The 26,612-nt window shown below is 44.2% G+C and overlaps 1 protein-coding gene across 1 annotated transcript; it reads right to left on the reverse strand.

The window, feature by feature from the left end:
- Positions 1-616: 616 nt before the first annotated feature.
- On the reverse strand, positions 617-24,327 carry LOC307235399 (leucine-rich repeat and fibronectin type III domain-containing protein 1-like protein; the record flags this gene model as incomplete). The annotated part of the gene is made up of 9 exons (XM_080007480.1): positions 617-744; positions 4,304-4,517; positions 5,606-5,789; positions 12,383-12,693; positions 13,018-13,230; positions 16,252-16,492; positions 17,756-17,922; positions 18,219-18,419; positions 24,070-24,327. The coding sequence occupies 9 exons, from the start codon at positions 24,325-24,327 to the stop codon at positions 617-619; spliced, it is 1,917 nt and encodes a 638-aa protein (XP_079863606.1).
- Positions 24,328-26,612: the final 2,285 nt, after the last annotated feature.

Here is a 26,612-nt window from a genome sequence, read left to right on the forward strand (position 1 = left end):
GAACTATTGACCGATCATCGTACAAAGGGCTAAATGATCATACAAATACAATAATTATTAAGATGTACTATAAGTTGGCCTGTCTCCTCCGCTCTCCCACAGCCAGCTGCACCTGGTCCAGGGTCAGACAATACTGGAAACATGTGGCTGATGGACTGATGTCGTGGTGAAGAACACCCAGTACCAGAGAGAGAGAAAGAGAGCGAGAGATGGTGTTTCTGAATGTGTATGTGTGTGTGTCAGTATGTCATTCAGTGTGTTCAATTTGTCCACATGATTTCTTAAATCTACTCTGTCTGCCTGCCTGTCTGATAATCTGTCCTACTGACTTAATCTGCTTTACGTATTATCTGTCTCTCTAGAGAGAGAGAAATAGTGACTGTATCCGCTACGTTGTCCATGCTCTGCCATCATCCTATTGGTTATTCCTTCCCCCCGCTGCCCCTTTCCCTTGATTGACAGCAGCTACTTACCAGTGACAGGAGTCCGGCCTCAGTGTGAGGTGGAGTTTGGCTCCAGGCACTGGCAGCAAATCAAAAAGAAGGGGGTGGATGTTTGTTGTACTGGTTTGGGTTTAGTGATTGGTGTGTGGTGGCGATTGAAAGTTCCTTGTGTGTTATTGAGAGATGGCGTCCTGGTCGTGGGAGGGATTAAGGTCGACTACAGTCGTTCCTCGCAGAGAAGCTTCTACTGTTCCCTCCGGTGCCAGCGAAGACGAAGGCTGGGAGTTTTTGTTGGATCCCCCTGGAAGCAGAACAGTGAGGGTTAGAAGGGTAAGGAGGGTTCGGAGAGTTAGGACGGTTCGGAGGGTAAGAGGGGTGAGAAGTGTTAGGAGGGTTAGAAGGTTAAGGACGATTAGAAAGGTTAGGGGGTTAGGAGGGTTCAGAGATTTAGGAGGTTATGTGGATTAGTAGGGTAAGGAGGGTTCGGAGAAATTGGAGGTTATGTTCGTTAGGAGGCTTATGAGGGTTCAGAGGTATAGGAGGGTTTGGAGGGTGGGAAGCGTTCGGAGATTTAGGAGGTTTTGTGGGTCAGGAGGGTTAGAAAAAAAAATAGGGTTAGGAGGGTTAGAAACATTAGGAGGGTTAGGATGTATATAGGATGGTTCGTTGGGTTCGGAGGGTTAAAATGGTTTGAAGAATTAGGAGGTTATGTTGATTTGGAGGGTTAGGAGGTTCAGAGGTATAGGAGGGTTTAAATAATTAGGAGAGTTACGTGGGGTTCTGTGGTACGTAAAGAGGGTTAGAAAGATTAGAAGGGTTCAGAGGTATAGGAGGGTTGAGAGAATAAGGAGGTCATGTGGATTAGGATGGTAATGTGGGTTAGGAGGGTTAGAAACATTAGGAGGGTTCAGAGGGTTATGTGGGTGAGAATGGTCTAGTGATAGAGGATCAAATGGTTCCTTCCTCCGGCTTCACCCTGTTCGATGCCCTCTTCTCTCCATTATCCTACCTAGCAAGCAAAAACACGAAGCACGGCAAGCGACCAAACCCCAAGCAACTAACCCAGTGACCAAGTTACTAAACCAGTGACCAAGCAGCAACCCAGTAACCTAATAACCAACCCAGTTACCTAGTTACTAACCCAATGACTTAGTCACTAGCCCAGTAACCAAGCGGTAACCTGGTAACCTGGTTACTAACCCAGTGACCAAGCGGTAACCCAGTAATCTAGTTATTAACCCAGTGGTCAAGTTATTAACCCAGTGATCTAGTTACAAACCAAGTGACTTAGTTACTAACCGACTGACCTACTTACTAACACAGTAACCTACTTACTAACTCGGTGACCTACTAACCCATTAACCTAGTTACTCACCCAGTGACCTAGTAAGTAACCCAGTAACCATCAGTAACCCAGCAACCTAGTTACTAACCCAGTGACCTAGGTACTAACCCAGTAACCTAGTTACTAAGCCAGTGACCTGGTTACTAACCCAGTAACCACGTTAGTAACCCAGTGACCTAGTTGCTATTCCAGCGACCTAGTTACTAACCCAGTAACCAAGTTGCTAACCCAGTAACCTAGTAACCAACCTTGTAACCTAGTTACTAACCTAGTAACTGACCGCGTAAACAATAGTAACATAGTTACTAAATTAGTAACATAGTTATTAACTTAGTAACTTAGTTATTAACCTAGTTGTTCCGGTCCCCCCAGTTTGTATTGTGACATCATAGCAGTGTGATGATAGTATGACATCAGAACACAGGCAGATTCACAGTCAGACAGATACTTACGCAGTCACTCTGATCATGCCTCAGACCCAGGCTAACATCTCTTCCACCAGCCTCACATTGACATTGATCAGACGCTTTTATCCAAAGCGAATTACAATTATTCAAACACCGACGGACGCAGCCATCAGGAGCAATTAGGGGTTAAGTGTCTTGCTCAAGGACACTACAGCATGCTAGCAGGAGGAGCCTGGGATCCAACCAGCAACCTTTAGATCACTAGACCACCAGCTCTACTCCTGAGCCTCCAGCCTCATAATGGCCCTTGAGAAAGCACAATCTGAGAGTTAATTAATGTTATTGGTGTATGCATACAGTGTCAGAGCTAGCACAACGTATTATTTACATCTGCATATTTCTGTACAGTTCCACAGTTTTACACTGCTTCCATTAAAGATACCAAAAGTGAGCTCCTGTCTCCGGGTACTAATTGAGAGAAGGATTAGCTCGCTGCATAGCCACGTACGACTACACGTGGTGAGGGCAGAAGACTAGTAACATAGTTACTAACCTAGTAACCAACCTATCAAGACATAAAGCATGAATGTTTACTGACAAAAATGAGTCCAATAAGAGTAGTCCTGGAAGTGGGCCGGCACTTCCCAGTACGCAGTACTGGTAGTCAACACTACACAGTACTGGTACTTGCCAGTATGTAGTACCGGTAGTCAATACTACGCAGTACCAGTAGTCAAAGCTACACAGTGCCGGTAGACACCGGTGCTGGTACGCAGTACCGGTACTCGCCGGCACGCAGTACCGGTAGTCAATGCTACACAGTACCAGTAGTCAACGCTACTAAGTACCGAGTCAATGCTATGCACTACCCGTACTCGCCGGTACCCAGTACCAGTAGTCAACGCTACGCAGTACTGGTAGTCAGTGCTACGCAGTACCGGTACTCACCGCTATGCAGTACCAGTACTCAACACTACGCAGTACCTGTACTCAACACTATTCAATACTGGTACTTCTACATTTTACTCACTGCGTACCGGGACATTGTGTCACCAGCACTTCTCTATAATCTATAATATTTTATTGAGTCTGAGCTCACTCTTTCTTGAAATCATTAGAACGCACAAGTTGCGAGCTCCGGCTCCAGGTTGCCATGACATCATTGACAATATGCGGAGATGGTCGTTGGTAACGGCTGCTGCCCATGCTCCGCTTCAGGTGGATTAGAAACTCCCAAGTTCGGTTCAAAGCGCAGCATGAGTGATGGTGCATTCCATGGAAACACGAAAACCTGTAATTCCAGTTGGTTGTCCCCATATTAGCATGACATAAAAACTAGTAGTTCAAAATGACAGTACACACCTTTTTGTATAAAAATCTATAAAAAAGGAACGTTCACTGTTAATGGTGTACACCACCATGTTGCCGTGACAATGGGTCTGTTATCTTGGTAAACTCGGTTGCGAGGGATCAGCTCTGAAATTCCAACTTAAATGGCCATTCGTTTCCAATCCAACCTCGTGAAGTGATCAGAATGCAAAAGGACCCTTACTATTATCATTTTGAATGTACTGTATTATAAAATAATAAAATTGTCATAAAATGATTGCCCCCTCCGTCAACATGTGAATAAGGGAAGTACAAGCATTTTTTTCCACTTCAAGCACAAGAACTAAGTGTTCAGAGGGTTGTCTTTCATCTGCAATAGGGTTAGGGTTAGGGTTGGAGAGTAAATATGTAGACCTCTCAGTGTCAGGGACGTAGACCTCTCAGGGTTGGAGAGTAAAGATGGAGACCTTTAAGCCAACACTGGTGATCACTATACTAACAGTTGTTATTTTCTGCATGTTAAGGTAAGCGGCTCTCAGCCATGACACCAGGCAGTCACAGACACGGCAAGGAAGGGACTCCCTGATAAAACACCCAAGTGGTCGCTCAAGGGAACTACATGTGTTGGGTTGAGGTTAGGCTCCCCAGATTAGATTAACCTTCCTGGAACCAACCTCAAGACAACCAATAGGAGAGTGTGAGAACATTAACCCACTAGCATTAGAGTTGGGGTTACGGTTACCTGGTGGGTAAAGGTTAGCTGCGAGATCTGCAATTACCTTGGCCTCCACTGGAAGAGGGGGGAGGCAGAGCCAGGACGCCTGCTCCACCCCCTCCATTGGTTTGGGAGCAGACATTGGCTTGGCGGGAAGTGGCCTTGGCCTTGTAGTGGTTACTGTGGAGCTTGTACTTCATCAATAGGATGAAGATGAAGACGAGAACCGAGGCCACGATGATGCCGCCAATGATGATGATCATCGTCCCGCCCAGGAACTGAAAAAGGAGGTGTGGAAAATGTACTCATTATTACTTTTTATTTGTTACTTTTTATACTCCTTTATTACTCGTTTCCTCATTCATTCAGCTCCAACCCTAAGATGCTGGATTTCTTTAGACAGGAGAATGAACGTGACAGACAGACAGACGGACAGAAAGACAGACAGACAGACAGGCAGACAGGCAGGCAGCCAGACAGACGTACAGACAGAGAGGGAGAGAGGCAGGCAGACAGGTATCTCTAGCGTTTGCTTTACTGTTGATGGTCATATCAGTTTATGTGTAAATTAGGTTTTAACTCAAACAATTAATGCAAGTTGTTTGATAGTAAATCTATTACATTAGTCTAATTTTGTTTTGCCTTAATTCTAAAATTAAACAATATAATTGTTGTAATAATTTAATAATATAATAATTCAATTTTCTCTGAAAACTTTCAACACAAAGTTTCAACAAATTCATCTTTAGAAGCCGAAACTGATTTTATTTTACAGCAAATAATGAGTTGGATATGCTGACCATTTAATGGAAAGCCAAAAAAATTTGGTTTCATTAAATGTAATTTAAAATGAACTCCCAATCAATAAAACCATTTAAAACTAAAGTAGATTAATTTACATTTTGCAAAATTTCACATTTCTGTATTGTATACATTTCTGTATACATTTCTGGACTGAAGCCTGAAGCGTTCAAATCTGTTGCCTTTAGTGGTGGAACCCCAAACAAGTTTAGCATATAGGGTTAGGGAGATATTATCAGGGAGGTGGGCTCAGCTGAAAACATAAATTTAACTTTTCATATAATTAACATTAATATATATATTTATATATAACACTTTTTACAAACTTTTCATGGATAATTTTGTCTTCTATTGGCATTATCTTGCCTCTAAAAATGCTTTAAATGCATCGTCTGCAATTTGAAGAATTTTGAAGGTAATTTATCCATTTTGAATATAGTGGTTTTCCTTTTATTCCCTTTTTTTAATATGAAGCACTTTGAGCTGCATTTGCTGTTTGCAATGTGCTGTAGAAATAAAAGGGATTATTATTATGATAAGTAAGCGTGCGCATGCCCGAACGAACCTGGTCCCGGATGGAATGGCAGCGGCCGTACTCTGTTTCGGTGCTGAAGGTCACGCAGCCCACCAGCCTGGTGCCCGTCAAGGTTGTGACCCCGTCGTCGTAGACAGCGAGCACGCACAGCTCGTAGTCCCGGGCCGCGGCCAGGTCGCTGAGCAGGAAGTGCTTGTGATTGGCCGGGATCATCCTGAGGGGACCGAGCATGAAATGTTTTAGTGAATTTGAGTCATCACTTTTCTGCATTTTGCACTCACAGTCAGAGTGTGACACCATTAAAAATACAGTAAAACACATAAGAATACAGTAAAATACATTAGAACACAGTAAAACACATAAAAACACAGTAAAACACACTAGAATACAGTAAAACACATTAGAACACAGTAAAACAGATTAGAACATAGTAAAACACATTAAAACACAATAAAACACATTTTAAAACACAGTAAAACAGATTAGAACATAGTAAAACACAATGAAATACAGTGAAACACATTAAAACACAGTAAAACACATTATGACACAGTAAAATACGATGAAACACAATAAAACACATTGAAACCGATTAAAACACATTAAACACAGTAAATCTACGAAAACACATTAAAACCCATTAAAATCCATTAAAACACAGTAAAACACAATACAACCCATAAAACACATTCAAACAATTTGAAACACAGTAAAACACATTAAAACCCATTAGAACATATTGAAACCCATTGGAACACACAGTAAAACCCATTAAATTACAATAAAACACATTAGAACCGATGAGTTGGTGCTATGCTGCTGTGGGGATGTACTGTGGCTGTGGAGATGTACCCCTAGGGGGCTCTGTGGCTAGGGTTAGATGTCTGCGCAGGCATCGGCAGCAGGGGAGGTGGGGTTATCACTCTGGTGCCCTGCAGCAAGTGCACTCGGCTATGTGGGTGGGCATTCGGGTCTTGTGACTGGGTGTTGGATCTGGCCAGTTGCTGTATGGGCCTTGCCCTTACATGGGCGCTAGTGGGCATGGGGGGACCGCTGGCAGGGCGGGTTGGTCTGTCCGTGCCTGGTGTTTGTGGCCCGGGTTCTGTGCCTGCGGCTGCACATGGGGGTGGGTTGTATGTGTGTGCCACAGGGGGCAGGGTCTCTTCCCGCTCTCTGGGACTGGTTTATGCCTGTGCTCGGGGCCGGGCGTGGCCATTGCTCTGCGGGCTCCCGGCTTCTCTAGGGGCTGGGGGGTCTTCTGTGGCTGCAGGACGGGGTGCTCAAGGCTTTCCTATGGTTGTGGATTGTCTGTACGGCTGCAGGACTGGGTGGATTCGGGGCCTTTTCTGCTGCTTAAAGGCTACCATATAATACCGACCGTATTCACCAGAAATAGTTGGGACAAGTCCTGTACACTCACCAGTGGACACACACACACACACCCTCCTGGTTAATTCCCTCTCATTTTCTGCCATAACTATGACAGGAATATACCTGTTGTCGTCTGATGTTCATGTTTCTCCATGTACATGTTGTTTGTTTCTAGGTTTGTGTTTTTCCATGTTCATGTTTGTTTCTATGTTTGTTTTTCAGTGTACATTTTGTTTGTTTCTATGATTATGATTTTCCATGTACATGTTGTTCACTCTATGTTTATTTGTCTAACTTGTGGTGATTCTCCCACTTGGAGTAGTAATGATGATTAGTTGTTTAAAGACAAAAACATGGTAAGATGCTTCTCCAAAGAGGGGGATTGGTGGTGATTGTGTGTAACAAAAAACTGTGCTCTTGTCATCCCACAGGTCGGCCACAGGACAGAGTTATTACAGCAGTTCTTGATGATTTAAGAATTAATAAAGAGTTGCATTGCAGGTTGATGGAGAAGTACTCCATTTGCAGACTAACTCTGTCAATGCAATGGAACAAATACTCTGTGTTGTATGTCCAACATGCTGACAGTACATGTTAAAAAAGTAGAACCCATAGAAACACATTCAAACAGTAAAACACATTAAAACCCATTGAGACACAGTAAAACCCATGAAATTGCATTAGAACAAAGTAAAACAAATTAGAACCAATTAAAACACATTAAAACCCAATAAACCACATTCAAATACAGTAAAACCCATTAAAACACAGTAAAACCCATTAAAACAAGTACAACACAGAGTAAAATCCAATAAATCCAATCCAATAAAACACAAAATCCAAATCCTTAAAGCCCATTAAAACCAATTGAAATACATTCAAACACAGTAGAACACACAGTAAAACCCATTAAAACCCAATCAAAATCATTATAACACATTAAAACCAATTAAAATACATTGAAACACAGTAAAACATGTTAAAATACATTGAAACCCATAAAAACACAGTTAAAATCATGCTCTTCTTCCGGAGTGGTTTAATGACAGCTGTTATAAATGCTGCAGGAAAAAATACCTGATTGAAGAGAGCCATTTAAAATGTCTAATAGCTCATGTGCTAGGCACTTAAAAACTGTTTTAAAAAATGTGGCAGGGAGAGTGTCCAGGCAGCAGGTGGAGGACCTGAGCTGACCAACCAGTTTTTTTTTTGTCTCAAGGGACAAAGTGAGACATGGCAGCAGTCATATTATTATTACTTTAGAAGCCATTGAAACACATTAAAACACAGTAAAACACATTGGAACCTATTGAAACACATTAAAACACAATGAAACACATAAGAACCCATTAATACACAATAAAACACAGTAAAACACATTTGAACCTATTGAAACACATTAAAACACATGAAAACACATTAAAAAAAACATAAAAACACATACATGAAAACACACTTAAACACAGTAAAACACAGTAAAACACATTGGAACCTATTGAAATACATTAAAACACAGTAAAACACATAAGAACCCATTATAACACGTTAAAACACAGTAAAACACATTTCAACCCACTAAAACATATTAAAACACAGTAAAACACATTACAACCCATTGAAACACATTACAACACAATAAAACCCCTTAGAACCCATTGAAACACATTAAAACAGGGCTGGGGAAGGGGATGGTAGCTCAGGCGGTAGAGCTGGTGGTCTAGTCATCTAAAGGTTGCTGGTTGGATCCCAGGCTCCTCCTGCTAGCATGCTGTAGTGTCCTTGAGCAAGACACTTAACCCCTCATTGCTCCTGATGGCTGCGTCCGTCGCTGTTTGAACAATTGTAAGTCGCTTTGGATAAAAGCGTCTGATCAATGTAATGTAATGTAAAAGCCATTTGAATCCATTAACACAGTGAACCCAATAAAATACACTGTAAAATCCATTAAAACGTTGAAGAACACATACAGACTCATTAAAACTCAGTAAAAAACATTAGAAGCTGTTGAAACACAATAGAACACATTAATATACATTGAAACACAGTAAAACACAAATAAAATCAATTTTTATTCTATATATTTTTATTTTATTCTATGTAGTATTCAACTTACTGTATTACGTTTTAGGAGTCAGTTAGTCGGTCTATTAGAAATAATTTCCTTTTTTTTCCTCTGACATATTGTGTGTTATCACCGGGTGCGTTGCATTACATTTCACTGCATATATGTATGAAAGTATGTATATGTATGTGACAAATAAAAATCTTGAATCTTGAAACACATTAAAACCCATTGAAATACATAACACATTTAAACACATTAGAACCTATTAAAACACATAATAATCAATTAAAATAAATTGAAACACAGTAAAACCCATTAAAATACATTGAAACACAGTAAAATGCAAAAAACTGCATTGAAACACATTAAAACCCATTAAAAGACATGAAACCCCATTGAAATACATTAAAACACATTAGAACCAATGAAAAAACATTAGAACCCATTAAATGCATTGGAACACAGTAAAAGACAGTAAAACACACAAAAAAAACATTAAAACACATTACAACCCATTGAAACACAGTTAAACACAGTAAAACACACTATAAAAACATTAAAACACATTACAACCCATTGAAACACAGTAAAACACAGTAAAACACACTAAAAAAACATTAAAACACATTACAACACAGTAAAAAATATTATAACACATTAAAAAACATTAACACACAGTAAAACATTTTAGAACCCATTGAGTGAGAAAGTCAGTAAGACTCATCATCCATCATCTGCTCAGAGAGAGCGAGAGAGAATTTTTAGAACACCTTTATATGGAATCGACTTATTCCAGAGACACAAGCACAAGACAACTGTACGACAATTCAATGAATGAAGCAATAAATAAAAAACATATAAGTAATAATTATATCATAATCATAATGCTAATTTAAAAAAAAGTTAAATTAAGAAAACATTATAAACCACACAAGAAAAAAGGTCTGAAAGGGGAAAAACACCTAATTATACCCCCACACCAAGGAATGAAGGAAACACAATAAAAGGTTCCATTTCCTCTGAAACAACAGAGCGTGTCCTTGTAATCACTGCACCTCACTCATTAGTTTGTAAAGGATAAAAGCAGCCGCGCCCTGGCTCTCACCACAGCAACAGACAACAGGAACCAGCAACCTCTTGATGTACATCGTTCTGGATTCTAGATTTCATGCTGTTGTAAATTTCAAGTTTTGCTTCCTCCACAAAATCATTTTAAAGTTTTAATTGAGTTAGGTCCAGGTTATTGTACACATCACTAACAAACAAGGCAGAGAAGAGAACCTTTCATGGAACTTCTGAAATAATACACTTAAAACATTAAAAAGTAGATCAAATCTCTGGAATTTTAAAACACAATGAAAAACAGTCTCTAAAAGTCCACAAAATGGGCATCGGTTGGATGCTGTTGAATTTGATGACAGAAATTGAAGCATTGACAGCATTAGCACCATGAAAGATTCTCCTTAGGAGGTCACCTGAAATGTTGCTGAGTGGAGGCCTCCAGAGTGACCTTCCTACTGGTTCTACTGTACTGTCTACCCCCACCTTCTCCCTTCATACTGGTTCCACTGCACCTTCTACCCCCAGCTTCATCCTCCATACTGGTTCCATTGCACCTTCTACCCCCAGCTTCATCCTCCATACTGGTTCCACTGCACCGTCTACCCCCAGCTTCATCCTCCATACTGGTTCCACTGCACCGTCTACCCCCAGCTTCATCCTCCATACTGGTTCCACTGCACTGTCTACCCCCAGCTTCATCCTCCATACTGGTTCCACTGCACTGTCTACCCCCAGCTTCATCCTCCATACTGGTTCCACTGCACTGTCTACCCCCAGCTTCATCCTCCATACTGGCTCCACTGCACTGTCTACCCCCAGCTTCATCCTCCATACTGGCTCCACTGCACTGTCTACCCCCAGCTTCATCCTCCATACTGGTTCCACTGCACCTTCTACCCCCAGCTTCATCCTCCATACTGGTTCCACTGCACCTTCTACCCCCAGCTTCATCCTCCATACAAGATTCAAGATTTCAAGATTCAAGATTTTTATTGAATCTTGAAATCATACTAATTCCACTGCACCATCTACCCCTAGCTTCATCCTCCATACTAGTTCTACTGCACCGTCTACCCCCAGCTTCATCGTCCATACTAGTTCCACTGCACCGTCTACCCCTAGCTTCACCCTCTATACTGGTTCCACTGCACTGTCTACCAACAGCCTTATCCTCCATACTGGTTCCACTTCACTCTATGTGGGAGCAGTCTTCTCCACCTCGCCAGCCATCCCTCCACTGTCGCCCCCCCCCCCCCAGGAACATTTATCTTGTGGCTGAAGTATTGTCTGTGCTTGTGTTAAAGTGATGGATGCTGATCGCTGCCTTCCCCTTTCGGCATGGCGCAATTACCAAGCCATTAGGCCAAGTTGATAGATACCCCAAGTAGAGGGGGGGGACGGACCTTTTAGGGCCATGGAAATGAAAAACTGTCGGCGCTCATTCAGAGATTCAGGGATAATCTCATAGTCATAACACATTTTTCATTCAGCTAAATTCCTAATTTCAGATCATTGGTGCAGTGAGCAAAGATAACTGTAATACTGATGCTGAACTCCAGCAAACCTCTCCATTCATTGCTGCAAGAATGTCCAAGTGTGAAGCTCTGACAGCACTGATTAAAATGAAACAGAACCACTGTCGCTCTACATCCAAACACTATCCAAAACTTTATTCAAAGTATAATTCTTCAGTTCACCACTCCAGTTTGGCTGTGGGTGCTAGAGGACATTTAAACCAAATAAAACCAAATAATTACCTGTAGAGTTACATTTCATGCCACAATATATACCCTGGTCCCAATGGGAAGCCCATTAAAGAACTAACCCATCTACCACACACAACCCTAACCCTACCAAACACCCCCTCCCCATTATGATTTAATTAATCAAATTATATTTTGCTGACTGTATCAATTTTTTATTATATCATCACCCGGTCCAACACCCGGTTCCTCCATATACAGTATATCCAGGTTTTTCCAGATTTTTCTGAACTGGAGAATCGAGCGATCGACCTTTCTAGAACCATGCTGCGTGCAACAAATTGCAGATTATTGTGTCTGCTAAATGGCGTAATGTCTTCTTTTCATGCTGATGTGTGAGCGTGGAATACTTTACAGGGGTATTTAGTTGTGACATAATGCATCCTTCTTCTTTTGATGATGGAAAGCTTGTTGTCTCATCTCCACTTATAAAGGGGATCCACAAGGTCACCTGATAATAAATCACCTCCGCTTTCTTCCAGTGCTTTGTGCTTCAGAACATTTTTGGAACCTGTGACCACACGTTGAAAAGAGGAAAACACAAACCTGTATATGAGGATGTCGTCTGTGGAGCTGTTGTACTGTATCTGGTACATGCGGACCCCCGGGATGTGGTTCTGGGGGGGCCAGCGGATGGTGGCAGAGCTGGACGTCAGCTCTGACACGCTGACCCTCTGCTGGTTAGAGCGCACTGGCCCCCCGCTGGCGTTGGACTTGATGGAGGTGGGGATGTCGGAGGGGCCAGGGTCTGGCTCCAGCTTGGGGTCGAAGTGGGGGGACGGGTTGACCACCAGCTCCACGGGGGCCGTGGCCTCTCCGGCCGCGTTCGACGCGATGCAGGTGAACTTTCCAGAATCCTGATGTGAGGTGGTTCTGTGTTATCACTTTCATTTTTATTATACTTTTTTTTTATAGAAATGTAATTCAGTTCAAGTCAATCAATTGATCCATAAATAAATAATTTAATACATTTTCACTTGTTTGGTTTCGAAATTTCTTGACATATAGAAATTTTCATTAGTTGCTGTGGTGAACTTAAAAAAACCCACTAGATTTCCCATAATGTGTGGTCAGAATACATCTCTCTACATTCTACTGCATCGTTCAAGAGCTATTGTTGCCACGTTGAAGCTTGTACTCTCTATTACTGTAGTATTAAATCAGTATTGGCCTATAGAAACCTTGACGGAGGCCTTGAGGATGTCCAGCGAGCCGTTCTCGTAGCAGACGGTCCTGGAGGTATTGCCCATCAGCTTCCCGTCGGGGCTCACCCAGTGGGTGGATGGCTCTGGGTCCCCCACCGAGCGGCAGCGCAGACTCACCTCCTGGCCCTCCATCACGAACATCTTGGAGGTGTGGCGCGTGATCATTGGGGGCTCGCACACAAACTCCTCCTGTGGAAGAGGACATGGCGAGAGTCTGTCTATCCATCTGACTGTCTGACTGTCTGTCTATCAGTCTCTCTGTCTGACCCTCTGTCTATCTGTCTGGGTCCATCTGTCTGACCCATTGTCTATCAGTCTGTCTGTCTGTCCATCTGACCCTCTGTCTATTGGTCTGTCTGTATGCCTGTCTGCTTGTCTGACCATCTGTCTGTCTCTCTGTCTGTCTGTCTGTCTGTCACAGCCATTGTAAGTCGCTTTGGATAAAAGCGTCTGCCAAATGACTAAATGTAAATGTAAATGTAAATCAATCACCAACTCTTCTATAACAACAGACCAGCAGTCTCCCATATAGAAAGGTGATTCCCTCCTTTATCCTCCAGTTAGATCAAATCCTGAGCTTTCTTTCTTTCTTTCTTTCTTTCTTTCTTTCTTTCTTTCTTTCTTTCGAATGAATTCCACACTGGATGTAAAACCACCTCAGTGTCCACCAATCAGACATCCCAAAATTCATTCCTCGCTCGTGTTACTGTGCTTTTGTTACTGGCCAGAGTGGGTCGGTGAGTAACAAAAGCACAGTAACAAAACAACAAATCCTGGTTCGATCCGCAGCTCCTCCTGGAAAGACATTGAAGTGTCCTTGTACAAGACTGTGAACCCCTAACTGTGAGCACCTTGCAAGGCTGCTGCTGCCATCAATGTATGAATGTGTGTGAATGGGTGAATGTGAAACACACACTGTGAAGAGATTTGAGTCGTATGACTAGAAAAGCACTATATAATTACACTCCATTTATCATTTAGAAAATATGAATCCAATAAATAAAAATGATTTCAAGGCTGGACAAGACATTTGCTGCCATTTATTGGTATGCACACTTTTTCAGTCCATTGACACAACCCATATTAGTAAATGAGACCAAGAAAAGGTTCCAGATGCTTTTCTTGCGTTGGATTTAGTACTAACCAGGGTTAACCAACGCTGACCAGGGATTGCCAGCAGGCCCCTGCAGAGACATTAAGAGGGGAAGGGTGAGATGGACGCCTGTGATCTGCGCTCTGCTGGGTGCACATTGCGGGCGCACCGAGGATACGTTCCTCATGAATATGCATATCTTTCCCAGACAATCCGCTACCTCCATGCCCATTCACCCTTAAATAAAACCTGTGCCTGATAAAAAGGGCACCATGGGGCAAAGGGCCACCCCCCCCCCCCCCCTGCACGGGCCTGATTACCAGGGCAAGTCAAGGCTAACCAGGCATAGAGAAGAAGAGAAGAGAGAAGAATCTTCAATCGTCACACAGCACGCCACTACAACACATGCATTCATGCACACACACACACACACACACACACACACACACACACACACACACACACACACACACACACACAGACACACACACACACACATACTCCTTCCTCTGGAGGGGTAACCAGGGGCAGTGGGCAGCATTCAACGACGCGCCCGGGGACCTGGTTACATACAGTATGTCCGTCGCTGGTCACACGACGGCCCCTAATTGGGAGATAACCTGCTGGAGCACGGTGCCAACAGTGCCGCCAACAGGGCTGACCAGGGATAGTCTGGCTGACCAGGGCCTGTACTCCAACCGTGCTGCTCTTGAATAAAATGTTTTTGTGGTATTTCTCTGGTTTTCCCAGTGGTACAATCCAGTTCATTTCTTTTAGAATGTTTTCAGCTTAGGTGTCAACTCTCTCAGCACTGGGATGCTTTCATGCATGAATGTGATATTAATATTGTATGAATATAACTGGCCAGGTCTTCAGGTGTGGTGAAGGTCTCTGGATCATCCTTTTTAGCATGTTAATCCTCTTACAGATATCCTACAACAGCTATCTGCAGGAGGTCCTAAACTCTGTGCCTCTCTGGGGCTTCCTCTCCGAGTTAATACCTTAAATCCATAATCATGTTAAAGTAGATTTCTACTTCTCATGGAGCTATAGCCCAGTGTGAGATCCTGGTGATTAGATCTGAGACTCTCAGATTAACATGTTGTACAAATTACTTTCCATTCCATTCCATTGGAATGTGACAACACAGAGCTCAAACAGGCTATCAATAGGTCGTTTTCTTCTCGGTTTTTCCTCAGTGAAACAAGATTCAAGTGTCGTTTTTAAGAATGAACACTTGCTTACCTACAACATCAAAACTGCAACTTTACAGCAGCAAACCCATAAAGGACTTATGTGTCCCACCGGATGCTGAACCAGATTGTGAAGGTGAACATGAGAGCTGCTGCCCTTTAAGGCCCTTTAAGAGACGGCCCACCTGTTCACTCAAACAAGCATTTATCCCCTTTCCAATGACTTGACTCATCTGCACTGAGAACATTCTGCTGTGCTCTGTATGTGTTTGCTTTTTGTTTGTTGTACTGCAAATGTATTTGTGCACCATTCTTCTTTTCCTCCTAGCTACAAATCTTCCCAACAGGATGAATAACGTTAACTGAACTGAACAAACTGAACATAATGGAAGAGTCATCTTCCATTTTCTCTCTTGGTTCAAAACATTTTTGAGATGTCCAAGCCTTCAAACAAACTAAAACAACATTGGTATATTATTATTATTAAAGTTTCTCCCTGAAACCCATCAAACAGATACCGCAGATACTAGATATATAATGTATTACAAACAACATAGTGATAAATGTTGCTCTTCAGGATACCAACAAACAACAGAACAATCCTTCCTCATGACGAGAACGCAGAGGTGTTGGATAGTCTACTCCATGATAATACTGTGTCCTGTGTTACTGTCTATCCTGTATTTAAATCTGATGAACATTTAGTCATTTAGCAGACGCTTTTATCCAAAGCGACTTACAATTTTTCAAACACCGATGGACGCAGCCATCAGGAGCAATTAGGGGTTAAGTGTCTTGCTCAAGGACACTACAGCATGCTAGCAGGAGGAGCCTGGGATCGAACCAGCAACCTTTTTGATTATTGGACGACCAGCTCTACCTCCTGAGCTACCATCCCCGAATGAAGCCACAGGGTTCTCTCACCTCTCTGATGGTCCAGAAATACTTTCCAGCCAGGTCTTTGGGTGACGCACAGGTTTCCAGGTCATCCTCCCTGGTCAGCCTCCGCAGCCACACCAGCTCACAGTTACAGTGTAGAGGGTTCCCCCCGAAGCTCAGGACCAGGGCAGTGAGGGGGGAGCCCTTCATCTTGGCATAGACTGGGATCCTCAGGAACAGGGGGTCTGGAGGGATCTTCTTCAGCTTGTTGGAGGTCATGTCCAGTCTGAATAGAACAATATGGAAACTGTTTTGTCATTTCTGCTCCAAGTAGCTTGCCGTACTTCACTAACTGGCAGATGCTTAGTTTTTGAGTCAGATAATGTTCTGTTGTTGTTGCTCCTACTGAAACATCATATGAATCACTTCTTCTTCTTCTTATTGCAAAAAGGTTTATGATGGCTCAACTTCTTTTACTTCCACCCATAAATAGATATGGGCAATTAATATGGTTCGAAGTTTGCATTTAAATCTTTGTGAACACCAGAAATGTAATCCAAAACCATTTACACAACCAATATCAGTGCAAGAGGCATTGTAAAGTTGCTCTCAAAATGTATACAGCTAAATTCTCAAACTCTCACAGCTAAATTAAGTGTCAAAATGAAGATGTTTGATTGAGAAAGATAATCCCGTTAATCCAGTAACGTGGCTCAGTTGTCCACACTCCATCTCTCCGTCTCAGCTCCGCTTCTTCAGAGCCAAGATCAGTGCTAAATGGCCTTTCAACAACCTCCCAGCAGCTTTGTTAGCCACCACCCTGCTCTCTCTCTCTCTCTTTCTCCCCCTCTCTCTCTCTCTCTCTCTCTCTCTCATTCCTCTTAACTTGCTTTCCATCATTCTGCCTTGATCTTTCTCTTTGACCTTCAACTGTCCCTCTTTCTCTCTGCTCATCTTTCTGCTGTAAATCTCCTTCTGTTCCTCTCTTTGGGAACAGAACATTCACCAACTATGGTGAAATAACTATGTAAATACACATGATATAGAGAAACATGCAAATAAAGTACACACTGGAAATACTCCTGCCTGTACTGTATATGGGGATATAACAATATATTACTAAATACTGGAATAACTGTTGAACAAGTTTCATTTTGTAGTTTTTGGTTCTGTCTACCTCTGTTGTTACATGTTTTAACAGTCTGAGTTCTTCCGCCATCTTTCTCTCGACTGTGATAAACACTTTGAGATTAAATGTTCTTATTCTAAATGGCATAATGAAATACTGTAATGAGACAAAGCAGAAGCTGTTTGTTTTCTGTTATTCCCACCAGCCGCTCCACAACCAACCAGAAGCTGCGATGAATAAATGGGAGTTAATGGCTCTCTGGAGCAGCTCAGCACATGGAAGTTTCTTCTTGGACAGTTTCCAGTGGCGTTTCCTCTCCAAAGGGAACGCCGCTGGAAACTGGGAGCATCCCAGTAGAACCAAAAAATGATGGTTCCACTGGACGATTCCCAGTAGGACCAGTGGTTGCGGGGCTCAGACCTGGCCAGCTTGTGCAGGTTGGAGAAAATTCCCTCAGGGACACTCTCAATCAGGTTGTGGTCCAGACTCAAGGTATTGACGCTGACTAGCAGAGCGATGGTCTCCCATGGGACGTCTACCAGGTTGTTGTAGCTCAGGTCCAGGTCCTCCAGAGTCTCCAGGAAGTCCTTGAGAGAGAGGGGGGTGGGGGAGGGTGGGGGTGGAGGGGAGGGAAAGGGAGAGAGAGAGAGAGAAAACAAGGGTTAGAGAGTGTTTGATTTAATGGGTGGGAGGGGGGTGTTTAAATAGTTAGCAGCTGCAGCACTAACGAATGTAGCATCGGCAACAGACAAAATGGGTAACTGACTCTTCTACATCATACAGATGTACATGTTGTTTCCTTGCAGTGGAATGGTGCATTGTGGGCGTTTTTATTGGAGTGACCCGTGTTTTGCTGTATTTTGGGTCTTTCGGAGCGCATTACCTGGAAGGCGCCTTCAGAGACGCTGTGCAGCTGGTTGTTGGCTAGGATCAGGTGGCGCAGGTTGACCAGACCCTGGAAGTGGGAGTCGTCCAGTGTGGTGAGGCGGTTAGCGTCCATGTGCAGCGCGTGAAGATCCTGCAGGTCGGCGAAGGTGTAGGGTCTGATCTGACTGATGGTGTTCCTGCTGAGGGTAAGGTGGATCTGAGGGAGGGGGGGGGTGGGTTCTTTAGTAAAACAAAACTAGATTTACATGATTTCAACTGATTCTTCAGTCAACATGAAAAGAAAGCAACAGAAAAAAGAGAAGATCACAAAGCTGAAATATTCTCATATTCTTTGTGTTTTTGTTAGGACGCATGCGTCCTCGTCTCTGATTGGTCGATGATCTCACGATGCTCTATGACCTGTCCAGGGTGTCAAGGCGCCGCTGTGTCCTGCAGTGTGCTGCAGCGTCCAATATGTGGTGTAGTGAGATGTCCTGGTTAGGTCTGGGATCTGCATGTCATAATGTGTAATACTGAGTGGATTCAGGAGAATGCACTATCAGTGCTGATCACAGAGGAGTTCTGGTATATTTCTGCAGACTTTGTTACATGGTATGGACCCCACTACTACGCCCCCTGGGGGAGGATGACCTTCATTCATGGTCCAGTTAATAGTTTCAAAGAGAAGAAAAAAATACATTAATTGCATGTTCAATGTGTAGCATGAAATATTTATTACAGCAAGATTTCATCATTAAATAATAAAAAATAAAATCCAACAATTTACTGACTGTGGTTTGCATTGTTGGGTCTGGTTCCGATGTAAGTTAGATAAAATTATATGAGATAAAATGATATTAGATGTAATGCGATTAGATAAAATTAGATTAATAATAATAATAATAATAATAATAACAATAAAAACAATTATGGCTTTAAATTATATAGCGCCTTTCAAGGAACTAGCAGTCTAGTGACTCCGATTTGAGAAGCAGCAACATACATACAGCATCCTACCATGATCTGGAGGATCCACCCCAACACATTAACTATGTCTAACATACATGTCTTTTTATTAGATAAGATGAGATAAGATCAAATTTGATACATTTAGATTAGATTGAATAAAACTATATCATAAAACAAGATAAAATGAGATGAGATGAGACTTCTCCCCTTTTCTACTAATCATCTCTGTAGGGAAATTCAGTCAGTAGAGAAATATACAAAATGCAATGTCATTTGTTTGTGGTTGGAACAGAATGGACCAGAATCAAAAACTCAAAAATGTAAAATGAAAGTGACGCTAGAAGCAAACTTTCTGTTGGAGGAGACAGGAAGTTTCTCAAAGGAAAATTCCTGTCTCCTCCTTTAAGCTGCTAGATGGACAATCTAGAGTATGAAATCACTAGAATCATGAAGAGGAAGAGAGGACTTCCAGCTTTCCAATGCTCAGTTTGCTTAACACCTGTGTGCAAGTACAGTATTTTACGTATAAGATACTCCAGAGCAGGTTATTACTCAGAATGCACAGACTGCGTGTTTAACAAATGCACATGACTCCGGGGAAGATGTGGACCTCTGGCCCAGTTCATCAACAGTTGCCATTACATTTAATGATGTTGAAGTGGACCGTGTCCCATTTCAGCTGTGCTGCGCTCCTGCAGGGGGCTAGCAGGTTAGCGAGAGTTCACTAAGTCATATGAAGGATGAAGATTCCTCTGGGGGATAAAGGTTCCTCTGGAGGATGAAGATTCCTCTGGGAGATGAAGGTTCCTCTGGAGGATGAAGATTCCTCTGGAGGATGAAGGTTCCTCTGAAGGATAAAGATTCATCTGGAGGATGAAGATTCCTCTGGAGGATGAAGGTTCCTCTGGAGGATGAAGATTCCTCTGGAGGATGAAGGTTCCTCTGGAGGATGAAGGTTCCTCTGAAGGATGAAGGTTCTTCTGGAGGCTGAAGGTTCCTCTGGGGGATGAAGGTTCCTAAGAAGGTTCCAGCAGTGTGGCCTTCATAGAGCTTCCTGTCCCTCACTGGGTGGGAAACATGAACCTAGTGAATTTCAAGAAAGTGTGACACCGAGCACCTTCAGGGGGTAAGGTGGGTTGTAACCAGAGGATCGCTGTCCCTGACTCCTCCTTGCAGCACGTCCATGTGTTCAAGTTCAAGTTCAAGTTCAAGAGATTACTTGTCACATACATAGAGCAAGACACTCTAACCCTAACCCGAAGAGTTCATTTATGCCTTGATGGCTGCCGCACTCTCTTCCCAGAACACAGAGGAAGGTCTAACAAGCTAAACCTTGTCTGGAAAGATGGACAACTGCTCAGACTGTGACAGGGCAGTGGAGAGAAAGAAGAAGAAGAAGAAGAAGAAGGGGGGATGTAGAGTGTAGAGAGTAAGGTAGTTAGCATAGCATAGCACGACTAATGGTGCTTCATGTCCTGGAGTCAAAGCAACTCCTCCACAACAACTGTGGGCGACTCAGAGCTTACGGCGTGTTGGTTCCTGAAGGGCTTTCTTCCCCTAGAAGCCATCACATCATAAGTGACATAAGAATCAACTTCATACTCAACTGTATTGGGCCCACGGCTTCCACTTGTGACTGTGATGTTTTCAAGTTTCAAGAAGTTTATTTGTCACATACATATACATACCGTCATACATATATGCAGTGAAATGTCAATGCAACGCACCCGGGTATTATGCACAATATGTTCTAGACTGAACACAGTAGCTACCTAATTTGTACTTGACGAGCTAACTGAAACTAACTGATTCCCTAAACATAATGCAGTAAGTAAATAGAATAATATAGAATAAAATAAAATAAAATAACTCAAGAAAGTAATACAGCGTGCGGGTACAAAATAGAAATAAAGGGAATAGAATTATGTATATGGAATACGCTATTATGTATAAACTGTATGTATAAAAATATGTGCATTAAAGTGGCATGTGAATAAAGTGAGGTAGTGTGTGTGGAGATATACAGCACAGTATACAACAGTACGACACAGCAATACAGTAATACCAAACAGAACAGCAATACGGCACAGTATGCAGTAACCTCTCCTAAAATCCAAAATCAGCTCCTTAGTTTTGCTGACGTTCTGGAGGAGGCTATTGTCTTGGCACCAGAGTGACAGGTCAGCCACCTCCTCGCGGTAGGCCTTCTCATCGCAGTCATTGATCAGGCCCACCGCGGCGATGTGGTCAGCAAACTTGATGATGGTGTTGGAGCTGGACCTGGCCACACAGTCATGTGTGTACAGGGAGTACAGTAGGGGGCTGAGGACGCAGCCCTGGGATGATCCTGTGTTCAGAGTAAGGGAGCTGGACATGTGCCTCCCCACCCTCACCACCTGGGGTCTGGCTGTGAGGAAGTCCAGGATCAAGGCACAGGTGGGGACTATGGTATTGAAAGTTGAAGTATAATCGATGAACAGCAGTCTCACATAGACCCCCTTCCGGCCATCAAGGTGCGTGAGCGTGGTGTGCAGTACCTGGGAGACTGCGTCATTCCATGGATCTGTTCTGCTGGTACGAGAACTGCAGCGGGTCCAAGGTGCGGGGGAGGGAGACGCAGATTAAATCCTTAATCAGCCTCTCGAAACACTTCATGAGCACTGAGGTGAGGGCTACCTGACGGTAGTCATTCAAGCGGGATGGAGAGGCGATCTTCGGCCAGGGAGGCGTTGAATATCGTAGTGAGCAACAGGACTAGCTGGTTAGCAGAGGTCTTCAGTACTCACCCAGATATGCCATCTGGGCCCGCAGCTTTCCTGGCGTTCACACCCATCAGAGCCCTCCTGACATCATGCTCAGACACTGAGAGTGCGCGCTCATCCCCAGCAATGTAAACTCCAAATAGCCGGCAAGCTAGCGGTGTTGTTGCCAGAACGAAACCGTGCATAAAAGCAGTTCAGTTCGTTGGCTAGGGAGGCGTCCACACTTGCGGCTGGGGAGGGGCTGCTGTTGTTGTTGGTAATAGTCCGCAGCCCCTGCCACAAGCGGCTGGTGTACCGTTGCTCCATCTGTAGCTCCACTGTGTCCCTGTACGTCCGTTTAGCATCCTTCACCGCCGCAGATTGTACGACGCGTCTTTGTAATTGTCCATTTCTCTGGATACAAGACTGTCGTTGTAAGTGGCCAAGCAAGCATTCAGAGCGCCAGGGATGGGTTTATCAACCTACGGTTTCTGGTTCGGAAATATCCAAACTTTCACTGTGGGAACGATGCTGTCCACTAACGCAGCTATGAAGCTCACAGCTAATTCCGTAAACTTGCTGACGTCACTGGAACTTGATTGGAACATGTCCCAGGCCTCTGATTGGTCCAACCACCAGCTTTACGTCCCTCGTCACTACCGATTCACGCACGATGCGCGGCTTGTAAGCAGGAACCAGCGAAAGTTCTATCTCCCCTGGTGGCACAAGTAATTAGAAGAAGAAAACTCTTTACTGATCACACAACACGCCACACTACAACACATGCACACACATACATATGCAGATGCTTTGGATGGTGGTCAGTGAAATGTGGCCTCTGCATTTGACCCATCCTGGCTTGTCCTTCCCCCGGGTGGATGGCCAGGAGCAGTGGGGAGCATTCGATGACACGCCCGGGGACCTGGTTCCAAATGTCCATCACTGGTCAGACGATGATGTGTGCATGTTTTTGGTGGGGGTGCTTACTGATGTTAGATGGAGGAAACCCCATGTGAGCACGGGGAGAACATGCAAACTCCACACAGAAAGGCCCCATATTGGGAGATAACCCGCCAGAGCAGGACCAAGGACCTTCTTGCTGTGAGGCAGCAGTGCAATGCACTGTGCCACCGTGCCCAAGTAATGTGTTTATAGAAATTAGGCAGAACTTTTTGAAGGTTTGCCTTTTTAAAGTCCCCAGTCACTACCACAGCCGCGTCGGGATGTTCATTCTGAAGTCCGGACAACACATCATGCAGGTCTGTTAGTGCTGTGTCGATGTTGCTTGTGGTGGAATATAAACGGCAGTGATGACAACGTGCTTAATTCCCAGGGGAGGTAGAATGGACAGAATGAGATGGTCAGCTGTTCCAGGTTCGGCGAGCAGGAGTGGGAGAGCGTCTTGGTGTTGTTGGGGTTACACCAAGGACTCAGGACTCGGCTGGACGTATGGCGTGGTCCAACACCAGCATGTTCAACCGTGTCTCCGTCAGGCAGAGAACGCAACAGTTTCTTGTATTTCGTTGGAATTTTATCCTCGCTCTAAGGTCATCCATCTTGTTCTCCAGGGACTGGACATTGCAAAGGAGGATGCTTGGCAGAGGTGGACGGTAAGGTTGCGTCCTCACTCTGACCCTAATGCTGCAATGTTTGGAGTGGAAGAGTGGCTCCATTGTTGTTGTTGTTGCTTTTGTTGTTAAGATATAAAATCTTGTTAGCATATAAAATCTCTGGCGGCCAGTCTGGATCCGCGGATATAAATTCCTGAAGTTAATCTTTCAGGGAAATTTTTATATCCATGAGTACATCGCGGCTGGAGGAGACCACTGCCGTTAAGTTTTTGGTGGACATGGTGATAAAAAACTGAAAAAAATACTAAAATGTGCATAGTCAACAGGGGGCTCGCGTGCAGGCGGCCGCAAGGGGCGGCGCCACGATTGTGACTTTGTACAATCATCAATGTCTGTGAAGGAGGAATTGTTCAGATCCAGCAACAGAGTTTGCTGGACTGTCAGTTGAAGATTCCTGGTTACCGCACCGGTAGTCATAGAAACCTATAATATGTTCCTGGGAACCATTCTATGGCAGACAGAGACAGACAGACAGAAAGACAGACAGACAGACAGCTGACAGAAAGACAGACAGGCAGGTGCTCACCAGGCTGGACATGTTGGCAAAGTCTCTGTGTCTCAGCGTGGTGATGAAGTTGTCCATCAGACGCAGCTCGGCCGTCTGCCTGTCGATGTTGGGAGGGACGAAGAGGAGGCCGGTCTTGGCACAGAGGACGGTGTAGGACGGCAGCAGGTTCTGACACGTGCAGCGCTTGGGACACAACATGGAGGAGGAGCAGGGAGGGGGGGACGAGACGAGGAGCAGAAGGAAGACAGGACAGAGGAGCAGGGAGAGGAGGTCCATGGCGGCGCTCCTGAAGGAGAGCAAGCAGAGAGTTTGTTAAGGGAGTTGATGACTGTCGTGACTGCAGTTAATCAACCCCAGTGGAAGCAGACACAACACAGCACCCCCTACACGCAGGACAGGGAAACGCTTCCATGTTTAACATCATATCAAAAGCTCTTCAGCTCGCTCCTCTAATGTATTTGATTTATGAAGCTTCAAGTTCCCAAAGTTCCAGGAGCTTGTTCACAATGAGAGAAGACGAGAAAATATAAGAAAAGATAGTACTTAATACTATTAATACTGTTTATATTATCTTTCAATTAATTCATTCATTAATCATTATTCATATTATTTAATTGTATCTGGATCAAATTAATATTTCCGAAACAGACAATACCTAACCCCCACCCGTATATGTTTCATTGTAATATTTGTTATGAATGAGAAAGAGGGGGAATGGAGAAAGAGACAGAAGATGAATGGGTTGAGGAGTGGAAGAAAAGGAGAGAGCGGAAAGAAAAGTGAAAGGAGGAGGAAGGAAAGGTGAAGGAAAGAGAGAGAGGGGAATGAGGAATACATTTACACGAGTATTGAGTATTTCTCCATCACAGGAAGAACAGAGCAGATGTGCTTCTGAGGGAATTCAACCCTCAACCAGGATGGATGGATGGATAGATGGATAGATACATAGATGATAGATGGATAGACAGATAGATACAGATAGATAGATCGATCGATCGATCTATCTATCTGTATAGATAGATAGATCGATAGATAGATAGACAGAAGTATAGACAGACAGATAGTTAGATAGATACATATTTAGCAGAAGAGGGGGCGTGGTTAACATGCAGTCTGCAGGTGACTGCTTCTTCCCGCAGCGGCGCAGCTGGAGCAGATCTGCCCAATCAGCCTCATTAGCGTGATTGGTTGGACCCGGCTGGGAGACATTTCTTATGTGTTGTTTTGTTTTGCAGTGGGATTCACATGGTGTAGGAGAGGTGTCCCAGGGATTGCCATTGCTGGACACTCTCAGAAGGACTAGCTCCTCCGGGTGTGGAGATGCCTGACAGCTCGCAGCCTTTTGAACGCTCCCCTTACTTCCACTTAGGGCCGTATCCTGGTGACGTAGGGGGAATACGGCTTTAAAGGCGCAGATCGTCACAACTTCACTACCCGAAAGTCGTCTCCCTTCACTTTGTCTCCCTCCCTGAACTCATATAGGCCCTGTACTGCCTGCAGGTGGCCGGCATCTGGGGCGCCGCCACCGCACCACAACCATCTCTGGGAGGCAGGAGCGCCACGGGGGGAGGTATCAGAGCTCGCCGTGACCCACCACCGTTAACCGGGAACCGGCAGGAGGACCCGCCTCGCATCCGGCCCCAGGACCCATGCGGGCTTTGCCAGGTCCCAGAGTGGTGCCGCTGTGGGGCCACAGACACCTGGGCAGGGGTGCTTCGCTGCATGCGACCTGACTACACCCGGCAGGACTGCCGCATGATGAGGTCGGATAGGTTCTTCAGTCGCTGGCCTGCCAGGCCTCTACTCCGATCAGGAAGGGACCTACAACGTACCCGTAAGAGTACGGTGTGTGCATGTGGATGTTCACCCATATATGATGGTGCGGCTTGAAGTTCATTACAGGGGAAAAAGCATAAGGTGAAGGCTGCGATTAGTTCCCGCTTGTCGCACTCCCTGATTTTGGATACGGATTGGCCAGGGTTTGACACTTTAATACTGGTTCAGCGTGCTCACTGTCAGTAGAGAAATGTGAGTGTTATGAATCTTCCCAGGTCCAAGTGGTCTCAGGTTAGGGTCAAGATAACCCTACTCCTAATCCTAACTGTTTCAGGTCATCTCCCAAGGGAAGGAAGGAAATCCTGATCAACCAAGGCACTTCCTTTATGTCACGTACCCTTCGGGAACTTTACAAGCTGTTGGGTGTCCGCTCAGTTCTGACCAGCTTGTACCACCCCCAGATGGACAGCAAGACGATTGCCGTAATAGGGGTAAATGGTTGAATCCTCTGTTTTTTGCTATGCGGGAGATTCCCCCGGCCTACACGGGATTTTCTCCCTTTGAACTGCTCTTCAGCAGGACACCCCAGGCGATGCTGGATCTAATTAAAGAAAACTGGATGAAAGGGCCTAGCACCAGTAAGAACGAAGTTCAGTATGTTATGGATCTACGCTACACACACTGGGAACTTTGTCATGGGAGAACTTTCTCCAGGCTCAGGAACGTCAGTGGGACTTGATTTAGGTCATTTGCACTGGGAGGCAAGGTGTTGCCCCCTACATCCA

The sequence above is a fragment of the Zeus faber genome (assembly GCF_960531495.2).
Source record: "Zeus faber genome assembly, chromosome: 9".
NCBI lineage: Eukaryota > Metazoa > Chordata > Actinopteri > Zeiformes > Zeidae > Zeus > Zeus faber.